Genomic DNA, 24,383 nt, shown 5'->3' on the forward strand with positions numbered 1-24,383 from the left:
TACTAGACCCAGTTCAGTCACTTATTCAAGGTTGTGATTTATGAGACTTTTTTGAAGACAGGTTCACAACGCGCAGCTAATTTCCTTAAGACATTTTCTCCGTTCTTTCCACCCCGGCTCTGGGAAGATGGTAGGTCCCACTTCCGGCCTCCCCGGAAGTTTCGCGATGGAGAGAGGAGGTGAGGTTTGGCCGGCATGGCGGCGGGTTTCTCGGTTTACTGCGGTGCAGACGGGCTTGGGGGTGGGTGCACGGCTGTCAGCCGGTGTGGTCGCGGGCGCGCGTGGGTGCCGCGCTCTCCTCCTGCAATGTCCTCCACGCCCCTGCCTGTCTTCTCTTAGCTGGGTCCCGGCGACCGCAGTGCTTGCCGGGGACTGGTTTCCCGCTTCCGTGCACACGAATTATGCCTCAGTCCGATCTTACGACTCAGGGCTGCTGGAATCAAAGCCCTGTCGTGGACTAGCTGCTGCTTGGGTGTTACCGAGCTTGCGGTTTTATTTTCTTGTCTTCAAAAAAAATGGCAGTAATAATATTGCCTACTTGACAGGGTTCCTGGAAGTGTTCAGGGAGAACAGTGCCTGGTCTCTTGCTGTATTTGTTCTTAACGCCCCACGTTGCACAGATCCTGTGACTTGCCCAGGGTACACTGCTAGAAGGAGACGATGTAGCACGGTCTTGGGCTCAGAGTCTCTTAACCCCAGCGTTTTGGTGCTAGAAAGATACCGTAACGCTAATTATACTGTCCATCGGCCCGAAATCACGATCCGTTTTATAAACTTGAATTTTTCACGGATTTCCACTCTCTTTAACCGTACTGTCCCTCCTGTATCATCAGGTTTTATTAGGCACTCAAAACTAGAATGCATGTAGCCGAACAGATCTGAAAGCCAGCCTGCTGTCATGTTAATCTTGCCTAATGCCTTAGCCCTCTGTCTTCTAGTCAGTGATGGTTCCAGTGTCTTTTGTATTTTATAGTAGTCTTATTTCCCTTCAATTTTGATGAGTCGGTATTTTAAAAAATTCAAACGGTGGATTCTGCAAATCCATTTTGCTGTTGATTTTACCTTATTTTCTGTCGGAACGCTGTCGGGATGACTCCTAGTATCAGCAGGGTATGTATAGCAAAGGACACAGATTACCTTAGGTCAGTATAAGAAAGATTTTTTTTTTAAAGAAAAACATACAAAATGAGGTTTCATTATAAGTTTTCATATATCTAATTATGTCACGGCACCTTCCTTTAAGCACCCTTCACTGTCCCCTTTCCCAATTCCCCCGCTTGCTGATCCTTGTTGTTCCTCAAGTAGTTATTTATCACATATATACTACATCATTAAATCTAGGGTCCACATGCAGTATTTTGTTTTTCTTGTTGCCCTCTTATTTCCTTCCTCTCCCCCCATTCAAGATTTTACATCAGAGAGAAAACATTAGATATTTACCTTTCTGAAACATTTTATTTTACAACTGAATAAAACTCCATTGTGTGTATATATCCAACTCCAGCCATTCATCTGCTGGTGGACATCAAGGCTGGTTTCTCGAAAGACTTCAAGGGTGTCTTTGCTGCCAAGCCCGCCAACCAGTGCTGGGTCTCCATCCCTTGTGGTGAAGGAGAACACGGATGACCACTTGTATTCAGAGACTTGCCTTCCTGTAGGTTCCTACTCTGTCCTGCCTCCATGCCTCGGGCACAATGCTTGCTGCTTTTGCCCTCAGTTCAGATTTTCTATTTATATTTTCCCTCCCTTGTTCCTTTATTCAGTATAACATTTCTTGCATCCTTTGCTTGCCTCAATTAGTCCCAGCTACTTACCCAGGCCAGCTGGGAGACCCTGGAGACCAGGCCCTTGTTATTGTATACACTGCTGTTTTTATGAAAGGATACATGAGGTGAGGTAGAATTTGGGCCACCTAATATGTCTTTAATTATTGCTCAAATTGATAAATAGTGTGGTCTGTCTATATGATAGAGTTATGTTTAGCTTTAAAAAGCAATCAAGTACTGAAAAGGAATAGCATGGATGACTCTTGAGCACATCATTTTAAATGCCAGAGTTGATTAGAAGACCACATACTACGTGTGTGTGGGTGCGGAAGTTGATGAGAAGACCACATACTACATGTGTGTGTGGGTGTGGAAGTTCTACATGTGTACCCACATAGGGCAGAGTTTGACTCAAGGTATTTCTGTTGTACTCCACTTCATTTTTTTTGAGACAAGGTTGCCCACTGAACCTGGAATTCGCCTGTTTTGACTAGGCTGGCTGCCGAGTCAATCCTGGGATCTGTCTCCACTTTTCAGTGCTGTGGTTGTGCTTGGCTTTTGCATGGTTGCTCGGAGTCTGAACTTAGGTCTTCATGTTTGAACAACAAGCACTGTACCCACTGAGCCATCTCCCTGGCCTTTGCAAGATACTTATATAAGTCCAAAGTAGAGGAGATAAAGACTAAAAGTCCTGGCTACTTAGGGCAGGTGGCAGAGGGTGGGTGGGAGACGACAGCTAAAGGGCCATGGAAATGCTCTAAAACTGAAGAAGGTTACATACATCTATACTGGAACCTGTTAAATTGTGCACATTCAATGGGCAAGCTATTAATTGTGTCCCAGTAAAGTCTAAAAAGCTGGGTTTCTAAGCTGAGTGTGGTGCTGGATGCCTGTAATCCTAGAAGTTGGCAGGCTGAGGCAAGAGAGTTCAAGGCCAGCATGGCCTTCACAGCAAGACTGTCTCAAAAAGAAAAAAACAATGGATCCTCCACTCCTCCAAATGGTAGTCTTCAAGGATGGCAGTTAACAGTTGCTGCAGTCTTTTGGTTTATACTTTGTACGTGTTCATTTAAACGTGGTAATCAGAGAAGGATAGTTGTATTATCAAACCCTTTCTTAAGTTTTGAGTTGTGCAGCAAAAAAACCTGAAAAATTCCCTGGTTAGCAAGCCATACTATAGCAGCAGCTTATCAGGTGTTAAACAGCTGGCGTAGGTTCTGAGACACCAGGACTGGTCTTAAATGTGTTTACAGACTATGCTGTGTTCCATTGGGATGATCCTAGCGGACACTGCATGGAAACAAGGCAATGAGCCTTGACGTCTCTCAGATAAGCAAGTGTGCAATGATTGTAGCATATTCTTCCACACAGTGTCAAAATTATAACTGCAATTGCTGAAGGCTTCTGTTATCAGACACCTAAAGGTAACTTTATACATCTTGATGGCAGCATCAGCAGCAGACCCCCCCCATTGCAGCATCAGCAGCAGACCCCCCCCATCGCAGCATTAGCAGCATACCCCCCCCATTGCAGCATCAGCAGCAGACCCCCCCATCACAGCATCAGCAGCAGACCCCCCATCACAGCATCAGCAGCAGACCCCCCCCATCGCAGCATTAGCAGCAGACCCCCCCATCACAGCATCAGCAGCAGACCCCCCCATCGCAGCATTAGCAGCAGACCCCCCATCACAGCATCAGCAGCAGACCCCCCCATCGCAGCATCAGCAGCAGACCCCCCCATCACAGCATCAGCAGCAGACCCCCCCCATTGCAGCATCAGCAGCAGACCCCCCCATCACAGCATCAGCAGCAGACCCCCCCATCGCAGCATCAGCAGCAGACCCCCCCATCACAGCATCAGCAGCAGACCCCCCCATTGCAGCATCAGCAGCAGACCCCCCCATCACAGCATTAGCAGCAGACCCCCCCATCGCAGCATCAGCAGCAGACTCCATCACAGCATTAGCAGCAGACCCCCCCATCACAGCATCAGCAGCAGATTCACACTCCCACCCCCATGATCACAACATCAGCAGTAGAATTACTTCCCTTCCTCATGATCACAGCATCAGTGACAGGCTTACTTCTCCTCACGTTGGCTCTCTACTACAAAAGCAGCTCTAAAACTCATTTGAAGGGGGAGTCAGAAGCAGAGCGTAAAGCTATGCTGAACTGAGGAAGCTGAGTGTTGAGAGCTGTCCTGGACTGTGACCTGTTGTCCTGTGTTTAGAGTTTTAACTCAGCAGAATAGATTGTTACCACTCTGCGGGTGTAGTGTGTAGAATATCAACCCCCTCCCCCAATATATGCATTCTGACTGGTGTAGCCTGTGCAAATATGATTGAAGATCTTGGATCAGAAATTACCTTGCACTAACTAGGTGTGCACACTTTTGTCGCAAAGAAGGGCAGGAATGGGAGAAAGGAGCTATCAGGATGGAAGAAGGGGTTGGAGTGCTGTGGGATTGAAATCAAAGCACGTAGATTTTGAAAGCTGGAAAATGCAGAGGAACTGATCTTAAAAGGCGTTAGGAGTACTGCAGCCTGTAGCACAAATAATAAAATCCTGGAGTCAGCTATTGGGGTTCAACCCAAAAACCAGAAAAGCAAAGCAGCCAAGCCTCTAGAGAAGTGTTACCTCTACCAAGGCTGGGCGACCACATACTTAACAGACAGCCTCTCTCTTTTATATCTCCTCTAGTGCTGGGATTAAGGGAGTATGACTCCCTAACACTGGAATTAAAGGTGTAGGCCACCACCATCTGGATTTGTTTCTGCATTGATCTTTGTACAGCCCGGAGTGACCTTGAACCCTAGGATTAAAGGTGTGTGTCACCATTGCCTGTCTCCTAGTGGCTTTAGCTTTGCCTCTGGTCTTCAGGCAAGATTTGTTTATTAAAACACAAATAATATCCCACTACTGCAGTCTTGTCTATTGGGGACCTCTGAGTGCCAGCCTCAGTGTCCCCTTCAGGGTTCAGAAGAAGACTTACAGCAAACACAGGATTTAGATTTGAGGGCAAAATGAATTCTTCATTATGTACTTTTCTGCACCAGTTTCTTTATTCCCACTGTGTTGTTAGAGGCTGCTTGTTCCCGGCTGCTCAGCCCCAAAATAATCACACAGAAACCATATTTTTTGCAATACTGTTTGGCCAATAGCTTAAGCATATTTCTGACTAACTCATCTTAAATTAACCCATCTCCATTAATCTGTGTATCGCCACAAGGCTGTGGCTTACTGGGTAAAGTTCTGTCATCTGTCTCTGGCTGGGCCACATGGCTTCTCACTGACTCCGCCTTCTTTCTCCCAGCAGTCAGTTTAGAACTACCTAAGTTCTGCCTTGTGCAGGCCTAAGACAGTTTCTTTGTTTTTTTTTTTTTTTTTTTTTTTTTGGTTTTTCGAGATAGGGTTTCTCTGTGGCTTTGGAGCCTGTCCTGGAACTAGCTCTGTAGACCAGGCTGGTCTCGAACTCACAGAGATCCGCCTACCTCTGCCTCCCGAGTGCTGGGATTAAAGGCGTGCGCCACCATCGCCGGCGACAGTTTCTTTGTTAACCAATAGTATTCACAGCATACAGAGGGAACTCCCACATCACCATTGGAATTCCCAGAGAATGGGGGTGGTGGTGGTCCAGTATACCAGTACATGGGAAAGAATTGTGCCCAATAATCCATACTCTGCTGAATCTTGAACAAGGGGAGTGCTTATGGTTTCACAAGAGGTCCACTGTCAGTATGCAAAAGAAGGTAGACCAGCATCTTGTGAACTGGGTTTCTCTCCATCAGAACGCATTCATTCTGGTGGGTCAGCCTCCTGTCTTACCAGCTGAGATCTCACCACACTTGTCAGCCCACTGCAGACGTCTGACCTCCGCTGGATGTGAGAAATAAGGCTGTGGTCCCTTCTTACAGCAGCTTGAAGTAAACCCTGCAGGCCTTTTGAATGACTTTCTGATATCTGGGACCAGCCATATATGAACAGCAAGCATCTGCTGTCCCTCCTCTGACGGTTTCCTGCTTCCTGTGGATTCATGCATTGTCAGTCTTAACCCACAGCAGCGATCTGTCTGCTGTTGGGTTCCAGGTTTTCTAGTAATGTGTAAACAGTTGACACTGGGTGTCCCTGCTTCCTGTGTGCCTGCCTGAGCCTCAGGAGTGCCTTACCTGCACCTGCTCAGTCACTGTCCCAGCTGTTCTCAGGCCCACAGGAGGACTGAGGTCACGTGGCTACACTGCCACAGAGCTGGCACCTTGTCTGGCTTTTAGCTGTGCTTTGCTTGTCCTTAATCAACTTCCCCTCCCTTTAGTTTTGCATCCCACGAGGTTGCATTTCAAGTGCCAACTCAGGACGAGGAATAGTACAGTGACATTCATTTCTCCGCAGCCAGATTACAGCTTGTCGGCTTTCTTCTGTGCTGAGAGTATTGAAATGACCCCCCTGCCATGGGTTTTCAATTTTTTTTTTTTTATTAAACACTTTGGCAAAATCTGATTTTCATCTCTGGTCACCTCAGATTTGTAGCTGTACAACTGGATTGTAGACGCTAGCACGGTTGTGGTGTGTAATGCCATCAGTGTCCTTTAAATGGGCAATAACTGGACATTTTAATGCTTGTTTTTCCTTGACTTTCTTTGTTTAGACTATAAAAATGTGAAGTTTATGATTAAAACATGCAATAATGGATTTTGACATAACACATGAATTACTAGAGTCCTAGATGTGTAAACCAGTACAATGGAAAGAAAAGATTTTAGTATTAAAGAATTTCCCAGGCCAGGCAGTGGTGGCGCACGCCTTTAATCTCAGCACTCAGGAGGCAGAGGCAGGCGGATCTCTGTGAGTTCGAGGTCAGCCTGGTCTACAAGAGCTAGTTCCAGGACAGGCTCTAAAGCTATAGAGAAACCCTGTCTCTAAAAACCAAAAAAAAAAAAAAAAAAAAAAAAGGAATTTCCCTCAAATCTCTTTAATTTTGTTGGTGGGGTTTAGAAGTCATTGCAGAATTTTTATCTTGTAAATTAGATTATACCCAGTGAATGTATCCTTTAAAAAGATGAGTTAGACTGGAGAGGTTGCTCTGTGGTTAGGAGCACTTGCTCTTGCAGAGGACCCAAGCTCACTTCCCATCACCTGTGCCAGGCAGCTACAACCACCTGTAACTGCAGCTTCAAGGACTGACATCTCTGCTGGTCTCTGTGGGCATCTGCACAAACACACACACACACGCATATGCGCATGCATGTACACACACGTACACAAGTAAACATAAACAAGAAACGTGTGTCAGAAGAGTTGTCGGGAAGATGAAGCCTTGCCTTTGTAATGTGTGCTCTGTGTTTCTGCTCTCTTTCAACAACGGCTCGTACCTAGAAATGCCTGAGGAAGAAAGGCAGTCTGGCCGTCATGTTCTGCCTACCAGTTTGGAATCCGACAGTTTGAAGAAGAGCAATTGGGGGTTCTTGTTTACTGGGATCATTGGTGGGGCACTGGTGACAGTGTACGCTGTGGCCACCCCATTTATCACACCGGCCCTGCGGAAAGTTTGCTTGCCGTTTGTGCCTGCCACTTCAAAGCAGATTGAAAATGTCGTGAAGATGTTGCAGCACAGAAGAGGCTCCCTGGTGGACATCGGCAGTGGCGACGGACGCATTGTGAGTCACGTAAAAACTTCTACAGGGTTCGAGCCACAACTGTTAGGATTCCTGTTTTACGTTTCTTAGGAGGCTTCTGCAAAGATTTGCCAAATGCAACGGTTTGAAAAGTGTGTGTTTGGCTAAACTGTTGGACCACCAGCATGTGTTTAGAGTTCATTTTTCTCTGATTGATTTTTTTTTCTCCTGGAGGAAAGTACTCTGTAAACATGCCAGATAGAAAGAATGAGTTAATTGCTAATTACCAAATGTCTATTAGAATTTTTGGTCCAGTAAATGTGGCATGATTACAAGAAACATGTGGAGTTGGGGAGTTAAATTACCTTTACTCTTTTGCAGTGTAGATGCTTGCTTTATGTTTCTCTGTAGTGATACCTGAGTAAGTAGTGATTCCCAGGAGCTGATAGAAAGTTAAAAATAAGAAATGCCGTTGGTGAAGCCCAGCTTGACTAAAGATAGGAATTCAGGGTGGGTATAGTTACGTGTAGCTAAAATCCCAGTATTTGGGAGGTGGAGGCAGGAGGATCATGGCTTCAAGGCTAGCCTCGTCTAGGTACAGAATTTGGGCTACATGAGGCCTTGCCAAAAAAAAAAAAAAATATATCAGATTTTTAGTGACTGTAACGTGTTGTGTGATCCTGGCTTGAATCTCTGAGTGAAGAAAAAGTCACTGGCTGGCAGGTGAGTGATCCTTAGCAAGGAAGGTGGCCACATCCTTAGGCCTCGTCCTGATGGTGACAGGAGTAGAGTGAGCATGGGGATGTGTCCTGGCATCATGTGGTGTGCAGACCAGCAGGGCTGCACCATGGTCACTCATCCTGTGGACCCTGGCTTTGTGATTGAGACCTGCCTGTAGTCACGCTAGAGACCCTGAAAAGTAACTCAGGCTCTCTAGACATTTCTTACAGTGTGACAAAATATTACAAACTGTAATCATAATCATTTTTATTCTGTGATGTGAAGTCATTCCTGTCTTTGGGTTGTCACCATTGCCCACCGCTGAGTGCTGTCATCTGCCGGAGGTGGGCCTGGGAGCTCCTCTCCCCCTTCCACCACTGCACACCGCTGAGTACTCTCGTCTGCCGGGGGTGGGCCTGGGAGCTCCTCTCCTCCTTCCAAGCTAGGTTGACTGGCTTGATCTCGTACAGGTCCCATGCAGGCGACCACAGCTGCCGTGAGTTCCTGGGTGCTGCAGCTTTTGGACAGGTCATTTTCATTGCACATTATCCGTGATTCACTTTCATTTTCCTGTCCGCTCTGCCAGCCACTGCTGGAGAGAGGTGCATATTTTCAGCCATGGTTTCCTGCCACTAGGGTTAGCTGAGCCAGAACCAGGGATGCATTTGTCCAACACAAGCCTGAGTGTCTCCTGATACTCAAGGCAAGATCTTTGACAAAACACAGAAAACTTTGGGTTAGTCGGGTCTTGTCCATGAACTATAGAACTTTAGATACAACATTTTTACATGGGATCGTTATCGAAAGGAGTAGTAGTCTTTTTAAATATTATATTAATTATATGAAATAATGGGTTTAATTATGAAATTTTGTCTGTGTACATAATGCACTCTGGTCCTGCTCATTCCCCTTTTATCTCTTAGCTCCTGTCTTAGTTACTTTTCTATTGCTGTGGTAAGACATCATAACCAAGGCAGTTTATAGAAGAAAGAGTGTTGGGCTTACAGGGTTAGAGCCCATCCCCATCACAGTGGGATCACGGCTGCAGGCAGGGTGCTGGAATAGTAGCCGAGAGCTCCTGTCTGACCTGTAGGCAGAAGACAGAAAGCCAGTTAGGAATGGCATGGGCTTTTGATACCTCAGAGCTCACTCCCAGTGACATATCTCCTTGAACAAAGCCTCTCTTTTTTGTTCTTTTGACACAGGGTTTCTCTGTGTAGCTCCGGCTGTCTTGGAACCCTCTCTGTAGATCTGTAGATCTCAAACTCAGAGATCTGCCTTCCAAGTGCTGGCATGTGTCACCGCCATTGGCAAGGCTACTCGTATACTAATCCTTTCCAAATAGTTTCACCAACTGGGGACCAAGTATTCAACTATATGAGCTTATGGGACCATTCTCATTAAAACTACCGTATTTCCCCTCTCCCCAATCCCTTCCTCTTTCGCAATAGCTCTGAAGAAGTACCTTTTGCCTGGCGGTAGTGGCGCATGCCCTTAATTCCAGCACTCGGGAGGCAGAGGCAGGCAAATCTCTGTGAGTTTGAGGCCAGCCTAGTCTACAAGAACTAGTTCCAGGGCTGGAGAGATGGCTCAGTGGTTAAGAGCATTGCCTGCTCTTCCAAAGGTCCTGCGTTCAATTCCCAGCAACCACATGGTGGCTCACAACCATCTGTAAAGAGGTCTGGTGCCCTCTTCTGGCCTTCAGGCATACAGACAGAATATTGTATAATAAATAAATAAATAAATAAATAAATAAATATTTAAAAAAAAAAAAGAACTAGTTCCAGGACAGGCTCTAAAAAAACTACAGCGAAACCCTGTCTCAACCCCCCCCCCCCCAAAAAAAAAGGAAAAAGAAGTACATTTTAGTGGAATATTTTAGGGCTATAAACCCTAAGTAGGGAACTCGTATGCAAGATGACAATTTTCTTTTGCTGGCCCCCACTCTGTCCAGGTGATTGCAGCTGCAAAGGAAGGATTCCCAGCTGTTGGCTATGAGCTGAACCCTTGGCTGGTCTGGTACTCCAGATACCGTGCCTGGAGAGAAGGGGTGCACGGCTCTGCCAAGTTTTACATCTCAGATCTGTGGAAGGTATGTAACGCCAAGGGCAGCGCTGGAGAAGCCAGTGGACCTTCTTTTTCGTGTTAGTGCATGGCTCTGCCACGTTCTACATCTCAGATCTGTGGAAGGTGTGGAACATGGGGGATGGTGCTAGTAAATCTCACAGGCCTTCTCTAGTCATTAGTGTGACAGGCAAGAAAGTGGGTTGAAAAAAAAAGTCCAAAGGAATATTTTGGTGTAATAAAGTGTAAATGCATTTTTAACCTGATAGATTTATAGGAGGCTGTACTTTAGTGTAGAAGCTTCAAGTTTTGATAAAAGTCATATGAATGCTAAGAATTTATTGACTAAATTAAAGCATTTTCATTTCTTCTTTCTGTGAAATAATGAGATATTTCATTTCACTTGGAAATCAGATTCTTGATAAATCTTTGGTTTTTCTTTGTGTGTGCTCATGTGTTAAGAGGGAGACAGAGATGGATGAGAGAAGGAAGAGCATGGCCCGTGCTGTGGTGCTGTGGTGGCTCCTTGTAATCATAAAATAAAAACATTTTAAATAGGTTTGTACTCTTTATTTTTATATATTTTTAAATTTATTTTTATTCTTTTCTCATCTATTATATCCCGACTGCAGTCCCCCTCCCCCACCGCCTTTTACCCCACCTTCCCTCTCTCTCAGATCCTTCCTCCCTCCATCTCCCCTCAGAAAAGAGCAGGCCTTTTAGGGACATCAGCCAAACATGGCATCATATGTTACTATGAGACCAAGCACATACTATCAGATCAAGGCTGGATGAGGCAACCCAGTAGGAGGAAAGTGGGTCCCATACAGACAAAAGAGTCAGGTACTGCCTGCGCTCCTGCTGTTAGGAGTCCCACAAGAACACCAGGCGACTCAGGCATAAAATACAGAGGACCTAGGTCAGACCTTACAGGCTCCCTGATTGCTGAGAGCCCCGTGAGTCAGCTGATGCTGTGGGCTGTGTTCTCATGTTGTCTTGTCCCCTTTGGTTCCTCTGATCCATCCTCCCTCTCCTCTGCAGGACTCCCCGAGCTTGGCCTAATGTTTGACTGTGGGTTTCTGCATCTGCTCCCGTCACTTGCTCGATGAAGTCTCTGGTCTCTTTGTTGAGTCTGCTAGGCTGTGGTCCTAGAACACTCTGCAGGTAGTGGAAGCTGTAGGTTTGTAGCTGGGTTGGGGTCCCAACTCTTCCACTTGAGGCCTTGTTTGGTTCCAGAAGCTGGCCGGCTGGTTCAGCTCCATGTCCCCCATTATTAGGGGTCTTTGCTAGGGTCACCCTCTTAATGTCCTTTGTATTAGGTATTACACACCCCTGAAATGGGCGTGGATTGTAGCATGATTCCCTTAATTTACAGTTGGTATCTATCCAGTTACAAGTACATACCATGTTTGTCTTTCTGGGTCTGGTTACCTCACTCGGGAGGATTTTTCAAGTTCCAGCCATTTGCCTGCAAATTTCATGATGTCATTGTTTTTTTTTGTTTGTTTGTTTGTTTTTTGTACTACTGAGTAATACTCTATCGTGTAAATGCACCACATTTTCCTTATCCATTCTTCAGTTGAGGGACATCTAGGTTGTTTCCAGGTTCAGGTTAGTATAAATAAAGCCGCTATGAACATAGTTGAGCAAGTGTCCTTGTGATAGGATGGAGCATCCTTTGGGTATATGCCCAGGAGTGGCATAGCTGAGTCTTGAGGTAGATTGATTCCCAATTTTCTGAGAAACTCATATTGATTTCCCAAGTGGCTGAACAAGTTTGCACTTGCACCAGCAGTGGAGGAGGCTCCCCTTGCTCTGCATCCTCTCCAGCATGAGATGTCACTTGTGCTTTTGATCTTAGCCCTTCTGACAGGTGTGAGTGGAATTTCAGAGTTGTTTTGATTTACATTTCCCTGATGGCTAAGGATGTTGAACATCTCTTTAATTGTTTCTCAGCCATTTGAGTTTCCTCTGTTGAGAATTCTGTTTAAATCTGTACCCCATTTTTTAATTGGATTATTTTTTTTCTTGATGGCTTCCTTCTTTATTCTTCCTTTCTTTCATGTTCTTTCTTTGTTCTTTTTTTTTCTATAGAATGTATACTCCAGCAAAGTCTTTCAGGCAATATAAGGATTACAATGTGGTTACATTATGTTTTTCAAGTGAATGAATATAATGAATACAAAACAAACAGTAATTGGATTATGTAGTTTGTTGGTGTCTAGTTTCTTGACTTCTTTATATATTTTGGATATTAGCCGTCTGTCAGATGTGGAGTTGCTGATGATCTTTTCCCATTCTGTGACTGCCTTTTTTTCCTATCGATGCTGTCCTTTGCCTTACAGAAACTTTTTAGTTTCATGAGGTCCCATTTATTAATTGTTGATTTTAGTGCCTGTGTTATTGGTGTTTTAAAAAAGCCAAAGAAACAAAAAAGCTCGTGACTCATGTTACAAAGTGCTTTTCCTTTGCCCGCTGTGGCACTGTCCTCAGCAGCTGATGACAACGCACTTGGATTCTGCCCGCATTGTTTTCAGGCTGTGTATAACTAAACGGTCTCACAGAGTAAATACGACTTTTATTGGGCAATAAGAATTCTGACTGGCAAAGCACTTTTACCCCGTTTTTCAACTGCTGCAAACACTATTTTATTGATCTTTTAGTGCACTGTTTAGGGAAGAGGAAGATCAGGGGTCTGAAGACACTACGTGTGGAGCCGTGGCTCTAGGTGAACTGACTGGCAGCAGGCACAGTTCTGCTTGATGGAGTCCCTGTGAGGACAGGAGCTGAGGCCCAGGATGCGTTAGGAGGCTATTTGGGAGTGTGGGAACCTGCCTCCTGGCCTTGTGGGCTCCAGGGAGACAGGTTGTTTGTAATGCATGATGTCTTAGGATTAATACACCTGTTCTCCACCTTGTTTAGGTCACCTTTGCACAGTACTCCAATGTCGTCATTTTTGGTGTGCCCCAGATGGTGAGTATGCACCCCGTTCTCCGTCGCTCTCACGAGGCAGTGATGGCTTCCCAAAGCTTAGAGGGAACCCTGGTTTAATGAACTACTGAGGACCTTACAGGTGTAGTCATTACAGATTCAGCCGCATGTTAAAATTTTAGTTTCAGAGAAAAAATTCTCAGTGATCCACCAAAGCCTTACCAATCCCAGGTTGAAAACTGCTTTACGAGGCTCCAGCATTGAGTGAAGTTGGTGATTTTCACGGCTGCTCGCTTACACCTGCTGCAATCACTTGGGGAAGTTAATGGAATGTTCCCTTTGAATTGATCATTCTTCAGTTTTGCTGGAAGATAATTTTAAGGGTGGATGAGCATTGACTAGTTTCAATTTCCTCCCATTCACAGATTTGCTAAAGAGCTGAGTATTGAACTTTGATTATGTACTTTCAAAGTGAAAACGCCACATTATTGTACTGAAAATGGGCCTCTCTCACCCTTGCAGAGAGGCTCAGGGTAGGATGCTTCACTGCCATTGCTGGTTTGGGAGTCAGACAAATCAATCCCCTTTACTTCTCAAAGTCTGTAATTGTAGTCATAATAGTCTTGGCAGGATCGGATGTTTGCTGAAATGGCACTGTATAACTGACAGGGTTTTTAATTTAAAATAAAAAGGAAATTTTATTTTTGTTCTTTTGTTTTCTTATTTATGCCTTGGATTTTTGCTGCTGTTCTTTGAGCTGGAGTATCACCGTGTGTGCAGCCCTGGCTGGCCTGGAAATTGCTGTGTACTCAGGCTGGCTGTACCTGCAGCTTCCGATTCCCAAGAGTCTGGGTTATGGACACGTGCCGCCATGCCCAGCTCTGCCTGGGACTTTTATACACGGTGTTTAACTGCACGAGAAACTGACCCCCACACTGGAGCTTTCAGTGTAATGGCACATTCCTTTTACAAACCAGAAGTGTCAGTTTTACAAAAGTGACTGTATTCCATATGTCTGCGATGGGACCCTCATTGACTGTGTATTTGTTCTGAAAGTGAAGGCAGGTGTGAGGTCTTGGTCCCTGATCACTTAAAGCTTGCTCGGGTCAGGCCTGGGCTCACACCTTTACTCCCAGCACTCAGGAGACCAAGGGAGGAGGGTTATTGTCAGTTTGAGGCCAGCCTGGGTTACAGAATAAGGCCCTGTTTCAATTCTCCCCACCCCACAAATAAAAATAATTTGGGATCATAGACTAGACAGGGAATTTTGATGGTGGCTTACTACTTATGATGTGTGGGCTTTTCCTTCTAAGATGTAATAATTAGCATATTGGGGACAAGTAACTTTAATGTAGAAAGTAGAAAAGTGTATTCACTGGGAATTCTATGCTGTCTGGAGAGAGGAAGTTAAGCTGAGAGGCGGGTTCTGAGCTTCTGCTTCCGAGTCCCAGCTGGGGGCAGCAGTGGTCTTTGTAATGCGGAGTAGGGGCTGCTCTGCCGCCAGGCAGGCTTGGTTTGCACTGTTTGGGGCTGGTTCCTCAGGGGCAGTATGGGTCTTGTTATTTCGAAAAACATATTTGCAATTATTGCTTATTCTCCTGAACACAGACAAATCTTAACCAAGGAATCCCAGCATTTCACTTTTTGCAGGGAAAAGAGGAGCAGTGGGAATCCACAGAGCATTCTTTTTTTTTTTAAATTTATTTATTTATTAAAGATTTCTGTCTCTTCCCCGCCACCACCTCCCATTTCCCTCCCTCTCCCCCATTCAAGTCTCCCTCCCTCCTCAGCCCGAAGAGCAATCAGGGTTCCCTGCCCTCCACAGAGCATTCTTGTTCCTTAAAAAAGATCATGCATGCAGCGGGTTGGCGGGAGCTCATTTGGCATCTGTTAAGCTGGAGTGTCACGTGTGGGATCCCCACTTTCAGCCGGCATCAAATTCTGATCAACTGGAAGTAGCTGACTGGGAAGATGGAGACCACCAGTTTTGTCCTCTGATAGATGTGTGGCCCTGGGAAAGCCCTGAACCTGACTGTGTAAAGGATGCTATTGAACTGCACACCATTCAGTACTCCTGACATGGGCTGATGGCTTTCCAGAACCAACATATCACGAGAAGCGTCTCAGGGTAGCTAATGCACAAGGGGCTCCTGGAGAGCCAGGAGGAGCCTTAGGGCAGTGTGGAGGAGGACAGCCAGCATTGGTACTCCTCAGCCCTGCTTTTGATACCAACTGGATTATTTCAGATAGCACAGTGCAGTTGTAAGTGGAAATTAGAGCTAACACTTCAATATAAAGTACGTGTCAAGTACGGCGAGGAGTCCCATGTGGACCTGGTGAACACTATGAAAGTACCAAATGCCCTATTTAGCGTGAATTTATGCACCAAGAGGCGCTTTTCAAAATGTGAAAAAGAGCAGATTAATTTGGTTTTTGTTTAAAACTCTCTGTGAGGCTGCAGACGTAGTTCAGGTGGGAAGAGTGTTTGTCTACTGTGCATGCAGCCCTGGGTTCGATCCCCAGCACTCCTGAACCAGATGTGCTGGTGCACGCTGTAGTCCTTGCACTTGGGAGGCAGAGGCACAGCATCAGGAGTTCAAGGTTATCCATGGCTGTGCAGCCTGTTCGAGGTCAGCCTGGATTACAGGAGACCTTGTCTCAAACAAGCATCCCAAAACCCAGAACATCAAACACTTAACCATCTGTGACTTCTTGCTAACTTAGGGAAAAGGTCCAAGCATGCCATAGGACCCAGACTGGTCTGGAGTGGCCCTTACCCACTTGTGACCTTGTCTTAGTCCTTTTTTTTTTTTTTTTTAAGTTCTCTGTACATCCATTCTTGTTGGCATCAGGCCCTCTCTGCACTGGACTTAGTGAACACCTACCCTTTCCTCTGTGAAGCTGTCCTCAGTGGTCCCATGAAGTGGGTCTTAGTGCTCCCTACCTTCCGCTCTGTGGCATTCAGTAAATACTGTATGCTGTGCACTTCTGTGCCTGCAGGCTTTGCTCATGCAGTAGGTATGGCTGCTGCACAGGAGATAGGTCTCTTTATCTCTTAACTACATAAGTGAGCAACAAAACGTGAATATTGTGTGGTACCTCATCTTCGCTCTAGAGGTGGTGGGACCTGGGAGAAGGTAGACTAAAGTCACATGCAATAGCTAACTCTATTCAGAGTCTCAGACAATTTATGCTTTGAGGGGTAAGAAAGCTCACAGGAGTAAAGTCATGCACACAAACTGTCTACAAGCCACATGCGGCAAAACCACGTTTTCCATAGAGTCATAGAAAAGGATAGTTTAAAGGTGTAATTCAATAACCGCAAGCAATAATGAGTAATCTGAAGTAGACTCCCTCCTCCCCACTACACCTGGGAGCAGCACAAACACAGTCTGAGAACAGTTCCGTGTTTCAAAGGAACTGAGGTCACATGACCCTTGTCTTGTTTTCTTGGAGTGTTCTCACAAAAGCACTCCAAGTTCTTCTCACACGACTCTATTCTTGGACTGTGTTCTGACAGTGGAAAGATTATATGTTAAATGAGACATCTACAGAGAAGATGTCGTAGCCTAGAGGAGAATACTGTCTGCGTCTGCGGGGTTATCCAGGACAGGGAAGGAGCAGGGCTGGGTCAGTATCCCTGGACGGATACCCTCCATGGGCAGTGCTCTCCTGTTGGCTGGAGAGCACTAAGCAAGTGCAGGTGATGAGGGTGATGTCAGTTTGAGAGGAGTCAGGGGATAGGACTAACACATGAAGGATGCTGGTCCTTCCAAGGGAAGGAGCTGTTGAGGGTAAGCAGAGAGCATAGAGACTGGTTAGGCAGACAGACCACCACTGCATGGAGATCAGACCCAGACATTAGAGACTGGGAGGCGTGCTCTATTGGGTGTCCAGGTGACAGACTGAGGTGCAGTCTAGTGTGGGTTAGCTGGTGAGAAGGCATCTAACTCTAGCTGCACTGCAGAGAGAAACTCAGCAGGAGTGGTGGGCATCTCCAGCAGTGGCGAGAGACAGGAGTCCAGGCCAGCCGCTCCTTGTCTTCTGCTCTTGGATGTTTGGGTTGCCAGGAGCTGAGCCATCTGTGGCAGCTCTGGGTGCTCCTGAAGTCACACTGACAGTCTTGGGTAAGGAGGAGTCTGGAGCTCAGGTGCACTTCCTGACTGCACAACCATGGGCAGGTCCAGGAAGCAGGCAGGTCTCAGGGAGGATCTGCCCAAGGCCTGAGCTTTATATCTGGGAAGTGAGACATAATCAGCCAAAGCTTCCGGAGATCCTCAGTAAGGATGTCACCACCCTGGGAACCAAGTGGAGGAGGAAGGAGGCTTCTGGGTCGTGGGTCAGCGCTGTCAGCCACAGGTCTGTCTTATGCCGTTAGCTGATTCAAGGTGTGCCTCAAATTCTGAAGATGTGATTAGAATATGATGAGTTTGTGTCACTTTGAAACCCACAATGATATGAATAATTTTGAATTCTATTAGACAGGCATGACACTACTCTTCGTGTGTGATATCAGAACAGATTTGATGCATATTTATGTGTAATTTAGTCAGTTAATTTCTTAGGATTGAAATAGCTTCTTTCATTTTTAGGTTTATCTTGACTTAGCATATGACAGTCACTCTGAAATAAAAGACACTATAAGAGAGAAAAGAGTAGGAATGTGAATATATTTACAATTATCTTTTTATGAACAAAATTACCATAAGAAACCTGATATTTTGAAAAATGCTTGTTGTCTTATTTTTTGCTTATTTAATTCTTCCCTCAAGGAATAATTTATTTCCATTTTTTTTGTAATTCTTGACTAGCCATTAGAAGAATAGACATCTTTTCTCCTTAATGGAATTTATTCTCCATTATCAATTCTATTGATGCATTAAATTTTTGGCTTATCCCATCCATATCATGGTTTTTTTTCTAAGTCATTTTTGTAAGATGCTAGTCAAGAATAAAAGCCCTGCTGGTTTCTCTATCTTGCTGTAGTTACTTTTAGAGGGAGTAGTTTTTGCTTAGATCTTCATTTCTAAGTATCTTTTTTCACTACAGGGAACTAGGAATCCTTGAGAATAGCTGACCTAGGGTTACAGGAGGGAAGGTACAAAAGATTGGAACATTTTATGGAGCCAAAACATGAGGAAGTACTCAAAATATTTAACGGGAGTATGTCCAAAGGATGGAGCAGCCAGATGCAAGAGGTGCTCCATGGCCAAATTAGTGCAGTTTGAACATTAGCATAAGCAAGGCCAACATTGAATTGTGATCCACTGAATGAAATTAGAATATGATATGTATATTTGCAGTAGATAGATGTTGCAGGCAGAGAGGCAGAGGAACAAGGAAAGGAAAGCTCTCCCTTGCAACATAATGCTAACTGATGCTAACTGTTCATCTAGAGCAGTGGTTCTCAACCTTCTTAATGCTGTGATCCCACCCCCCCCACTATGAAATTATTTTTCTTGCTACTTCATTGTTAGGCACACGCACAGAGGTCCTTGTACTCACAGAGAACTAGGAATTTAATCATGCACTGGAGGAGATAAAAATCAAATGCCTGCATCCCATCCAGAAAGTTGAGAGTGGATTTTGTTAAGGACCTGGTGAGGCAGACCTCACCCACCTTCTTCTATAGAGGGAGACCTCACCCCAATTCCCCAGACTCTTCCCTCCCTAGACCATTATCCACAAGTACTCTATGGCCTGCTGACCTCTATGCTGTATTGGTTAGAGACCACACTAGATTCTAGGCCCTTAGCTTTAGAACCCATTCTTGTGGTCACATGTAACTTTGTGGAAGAGTCTGTGTAGTCACACCTTAAGTTATTGTGCACCTGATTGAACTGGTCGGACCGATTGTTGCCTAGAAACCTTTTCTCAAGTTGTTCTGTGTTTTAAATATGCTGACAGTGAGCCACTGTTCTCTGATGTCTGATCCAGGCTAATGAGGTCACTATGCTGGGTTTTCATTCTTACCTCTTTGCAGATCACTGTCTGCATTGACACCTGCCGGGACCTCCACATGTCATAGGTGTAATTTTGCTATTCTTATGAATCATAGTGTAAATATCAGTGTTTTCTGGTGGTGTTAGGGGATTCCTATGAAAGTGTTGCTACGTTGCAACCTTTATAGTAAAAATTGACTGCAGTTACAATCCTCAATGTCTGCTATTCTAGGCAGAGATGGTCTGAGGAAAGATGCTTACAGTTTCTTCCAACGTCACTAAGGGAAAGGGAAGATAGTAATACATTACAGAGATTCCAGATTCACCTGAGCAAGTGGTTGATATCACCACCAGGAGCAGGAGGGCCTTCTGGGCTTCTGGAGTTCTGAGAAGTTAAAAGGCATTGCCAAAGACCCATTGAGCCATCAGGAGCAAATGGCAGAGGAGCCTGAGGTGAGGGTAATTGGTTCATTGGTCCATTGTCATGAAAGACAAGAAAGATAGGAAGTGTCCCAGGTCAGAAAAGACCGAGTGGGGTATAGCTGTAAGTGAAGCCCTGGGTCAGCATGCACAAGACTGATCATCCCCTACTACCACAAAACAAACCATAAAAACAGACAAAAACCTAAAACCAGGAGACCAAAGAAACCGTACTGCTGTAGGACAATGGTCTTTTATCCTGTCACTTGTACTATTTTTAATAAAATGCTGGTTGGCCAGTAGCCAGGCAGAAAGTACGGAGAGGTGACCAGGTAGGAAGTAGAAGCAGGTAATGAGAACAGGAGAATTCAGGAAAGAGGAAAGATTCAGTCTGCAGTTGTCACCCAGACACCGAGGAAGAAGATGAGAATGCCTCACTGATAAAAGTGCCAAGCCTTCGTTGTGGCTAACACAGACAAGAATTATGGGCTAAGATGTAAGAATTAATTAAGATGAAGCCTGAGCTAATAGGCCAACCAGTTTATGATTAATGTAGACCTCTATGTGTTTCTTTGGTACCGAACGGTTGCGGGACTGAGTGGGACAGAAACCTCGGTTACAACCGTATGGCTAAACACAGAACCCCTTCCAGAGCGGCACAGGATACCACTGGGAGAAAAAGACTGAATTGTTCTGGGGTTACTGTGGGCAGAATAAGTTCCTGGGTGTGAGCCTCACGTGGAGTGTTTAAGAAACAGAGTGTCGTATGCAGCCTCCTCTCAGAGGTTTAGAGACAGTTCATGGGGGAAGAGGACCGTAGTGAGCAGGAGGCGGCAGCGCTGGAACTCTGCAGGGGTGGATTGCATACGGGTCCTTTGTTCAGTTCTTGGGAAGAGGACGGTAGTGAGCAGGAGGCAGTGAGCAGGAGGTGGCAGCGCTGGAACTCCACCGGGGTGGACTGCATATGGGCCTTTGTTCAGTTCATGGGGGAAGAGGATGGTAGTGAGCAGGAGGGGGCAGTGCTGGAACTCCACCGGGGTGGACTGCATATGGGTCCTTTGTTCAGTTCTTGCAGCTTGTCTGCAAATGGACACCGTCTCAAAATCAGTTAAAAGTAAGATGAGACATATTTTTAGAATATGAGGGTGCTCATACATTTTTACAAACTGCAGATAATTTAAAATGTTTGTTGATTATAGTTAAAATGTTAATACTTTCAGTAAATATTATCACTTTTTTGGTAGATAGGGTAATAAAATTATATGAGATTGATATAATTTCTATTGTTTAGAAATTCACGGGTTTGCTGCAGATGTAGCTTAGTGGGAGAGGGGTGTCTAGTGTGTGAGGTCCTGGCTGCACTTCACAGAACTGAGTACCACTAAGGAAGGACATGTATTATCAGGACATTATACACACGTTAAAGCCTATTTCATGCTTATTCTTTTAGTTTTTCGAGACAGGGTTTCTCTGTAGCCCTGGCTCTCCTGGGACTCGTGTAGACCAAGCTGGCCTAGAACTCACCGAGATCTGCCTGCCTGCCGAGTGCTGGGATCAAAGGCATGCCACCATCACCTGGCTTAAAATTATTTCTAAATGGTAGAATGTGTCTTTTCATGGTCTGATTAGACAGTATTTTACCAACCTTAAGTGTTGATACCACAGTGTATTGATATTATCGAGAAAAAATAACAGTGATTGTAATTCAGTTGTTTGATGTGTTCCAATTCAGAGATGTTAAAAGTATAGAAAAATATGTCTTAAATACATGAAATACATGCTATATTGAAATGCTTAAGTAGGTAAATCATGTAAAATAATTAGTATTTTGATTATTGCCATATCATGATTTTTGTCTGAAAACCAGGAATTCATGATCTACATCTGCTGAAATAGGTTATTTTATAATTGGTCCTGGAAGATGTCCTTGTAACTGCTGTTACGGTGTCATCTTGTGTTGTTGGGACCATTTAGAGTCCTGGCCTCCAGCTGCTCTTCCCTGCTAGAGATGTTTACTTTCCTTCTGATTTGAGTTACTAAAAGCTGTGTCAAAGTTGTTTACCAGCTCTGCTTCACGAGCGAGCACGTGTTGCCTTGGCCTTGAGGATCAGAGGATAAGGTTTTCACCTGTTGGCCCACCTGACTGTGGGGTATATAAGCCTCCGTGGTGCTACTGAAGAGGGGGCTTCTTACCAGTGACTAGAGGTCCGTGTCTCTGTCTGTGTGTGTTGGTGTATTTCAACCTCTAGCCCCTTGCCCCAAGCTCGTGAACCTTATGCGCAGACAGGCGTTGTGCGCTGCATTGCGTGCTCATTGCGTTAGTAAGTGTCTGTCTGAGCGATGTGGTTGTATTGCCGGGGACTGTGACGTCATCTCCTCTGCTGTTGCTCTTCACAGATGTTGCAGCTAGAGAGGAAGCTGGAGCTTGAACTTGAGGATGGTGCTAGAGTTATCGCCTGCCGCTTCCCTTTCCCACACTGGACTCCAGACCACACTGCTGGAGAGGGGATCGACACCGTGTGGGCGTATGATGTGGACAGTTTCAGAGGACAGGAAAAGAGGTCTTGAACACGAGCACCGTGGGGGCCATCCAGTCCACCTTCACGGAGGCCACAGCAAACTGCCCTTGACACGGGATGAGAAGTCATGCTGCTGTCCTTACCTTTTGGAGAACATGAACAGGAGCTCAGAAAAACATTTAGGTGTAAAGGCAATTTCACGTAGCCTGGGTTGGCCTTGAATTTTCTGCGTAGCTTAGAATGGCTTGAACTTCTGATCCTTCCTCCTCTACCTTCCCAGTAAAATTTGCTCTTAGTGGAATATTTTGAATGGGTCTACTACCTTTTCATACCGTAGGATGCTGGAAGATACAATAACTGAGCTGTGCTTGTGGGTCAGAAGGTTGTCATCTCGCAGCAGTGTGGTTTGATGCCACAGAAGAGAAAGGGGGCAGTCATGCAGACATCTGCAGTTTCCTGTAGTTTTGTTCACGGGTGAGATTTGTCTCCCTTCTGTAGTTTGTAGCTAAATTAATTTTCTAAAAGGCTCAGAGAGTGGCATTTTTATTTTATAATATTTACAAGTACTATTTTGCCCTAATGCTTTCTGTACTTTGTTGATTGAATCTGTACATGTCCGCCTGTGTGTAAACAGACGGTGTAACATGCCACATGTTTTAAACTGGGGGAATTGTGACAGATTGCACATGGCTTTAATTGGTGGTGTGGTCCGTTTGCTCTCACTGTGTTACTGTGAGTGGCATCTTGGATTTGACAGAGGCATTTAGAGAAGCTCCCTGGCCCAGGGAGAAGTTAGTAAGGGCTTTGCATTGACTGCTTGAGCTTTGCAGTGTGACTTCCAACTCCTTGGGGACTTCCTGTCTCTCAGCCTTGGTGTCTGCTACCAGGACAGTCCTGGTAGGATCCGTTTTTAAAATGCGCTGCACAGTCTTTGGTCTGTAAGTGATACTCACATTTTAGAGCTGAGGGAAAGCTCATACAGGGAGGTGCAGATTATTTCTGTTAGTCCCTTCTCTTATTTTATGAGAACAGCTATTTATTTAGCATTTCCCACGTATGAGAAAAGACTTGACTGATTTAGATAGCAGGCAAGTTAGGAAAAACCTTTGATTGTGAGTAGACAGGTTTCATAGAAGTCCACGCCCAGTCAGCATGTTCTCCACGGAGTCACCTGACGTTAGGCTTGCCCTGGATCCTGAAGTTCCTTCTGTAATCGGAAAGCAGAAGCTGGACAGCCACTTGGTGGGGATGTTGCAGAAACAATGTTTGCAGCATGCTTGAGTCACAGATGAACCAAAGCGACGATTTATTTTCCACTTTCTGTAGGGCCTGTTGAATCATTTGAACAGACCTCTAACATCATTATAATAAGGTGGAGCGTAATTCTGTGTTTCTGACAGAACTTCCCATCCCTACAAATGTAAGTTGCTCATTACTGTTTTTCACTATAGCTCTGCAGAAAAGATGGTCAGAATATTGGGATGCTGATGAATCAAGTTAAATTATACCAGAATGGCCATGACATATGAGGCCTCAGGAAAGCTGGGCTCAAAAATTTCAGGACTGGGGGTTAGCTAGAATGGGTGTAGCTCATTAAAATAATATCTTTTTACTCTACGTTTGTGTGTGTGCATGGTGTGTGTGGGGTACCACTGGACACGTGGAGATCAGTTCTGTGCGAATACTTGGGTCCCAGGGATCCAGCTCAGCTCATCGGGCTTGGTGGCTGGGCCTTTACTCACTGAGCCCTTTGCTGGCTCATGGGCATAGTTCGTGAAGCCTCTTGTCAGCATAGGTCACTAATGGTTCCTCATCCTCCCTTAAGGGACACTGTCTACTATCTGTCTTGTCAAGAGAGCAACCATATGGGACCCAAACATCCTTCCGAACCTCCCACAATCAGTTGGAACAAGGTTGAGTATCTGAGTTGAGTCTGGACACTCTTGGCGGGTGGACTGTTTGCTGGCAGGAAGAAGTGAGGAATTCCTTGGACTCTGTTAGACTAGGGTACATAAAGACGGTACAGACATCATAGTCGAGGGCTAGAGGCAGAGACGGAGGCCAGAGGAGCTTCAGTGCCTATTGAAAGGACAAGTAAACTGGTTCCTGAGCAGGTCCATGTGTCATAGTCCCAGCTGGGAGAAGTCAGGCCAGAGACCCTTGGGAACAGAGCCCAATCTGCCTTTATTTGCTCTGAGGGAGTAAACTGCTCTTGGAAGGATTCTATTTATAAAATAAGTATTAAGCACAGGGAACTTACTATCCTTAAAGACAGCATGGACCATATACTTAAACAGAAGGCAGATATTTGTCTAAATAAAAGGGAGCTGCATCTGAATAACACAGTAATGTCTCTCAGCCTGGAAACCTCCAGTGGCTTGAGAGTCCTCTTAGGCAGAACACCTTCCTT

The 24,383-nt window shown here is 45.2% G+C and overlaps 1 protein-coding gene across 5 annotated transcripts; it reads left to right on the forward strand.

The window, feature by feature from the left end:
- Positions 1–111: 111 nt before the first annotated feature.
- Positions 112–23,935, forward strand: Atpsckmt (ATP synthase c subunit lysine N-methyltransferase). Of its 5 annotated transcripts, XR_005972344.1 has the most exons (6): positions 112–179; positions 7,139–7,419; positions 10,052–10,189; positions 13,084–13,134; positions 21,852–22,447; positions 23,300–23,931. XR_005972344.1 is itself a non-coding variant. In XM_041632159.1 (5 exons), the coding sequence occupies exons 1-5, from the start codon at positions 128–130 to the stop codon at positions 22,020–22,022; spliced, it is 693 nt and encodes a 230-aa protein (XP_041488093.1). In that variant the 5' UTR covers positions 112–127; the 3' UTR covers positions 22,023–23,935. The 5 variants fall into 5 exon arrangements, 4 of the variants coding, with proteins under 4 accessions (XP_041488093.1, XP_041488095.1, XP_041488096.1 ...); XM_041632159.1 differs by having other exon boundaries at positions 21,852–23,935; XM_041632161.1 differs by lacking the exon at positions 112–179 and adding an exon at positions 907–1,110 and having other exon boundaries at positions 21,852–23,935.
- Positions 23,936–24,383: the final 448 nt, after the last annotated feature.

This window comes from Microtus oregoni, unplaced genomic scaffold, assembly GCF_018167655.1.
Source record: "Microtus oregoni isolate MIOR12 unplaced genomic scaffold, Mior012 000040F_ref0000088, whole genome shotgun sequence".
NCBI classification, from domain to species: domain Eukaryota; kingdom Metazoa; phylum Chordata; class Mammalia; order Rodentia; family Cricetidae; genus Microtus; species Microtus oregoni.

Excerpts from the sequence above, each read along its gene's own strand:
- Atpsckmt (XM_041632159.1), top strand. The coding sequence starts at position 128 with ATGGTAGGTCCCACTTCCGGCCTCCCCGGAAGTTTCGCGATGGAGAGA. Across the intron at positions 10,190-13,083 it reads ACATCTCAGATCTGTGGAAG|GTCACCTTTGCACAGTACTC; the intron begins GTATGTAACGCC and ends CACCTTGTTTAG. Across the intron at positions 13,135-21,851 it reads TTTTTGGTGTGCCCCAGATG|ATGTTGCAGCTAGAGAGGAA; the intron begins GTGAGTATGCAC and ends TGCTCTTCACAG.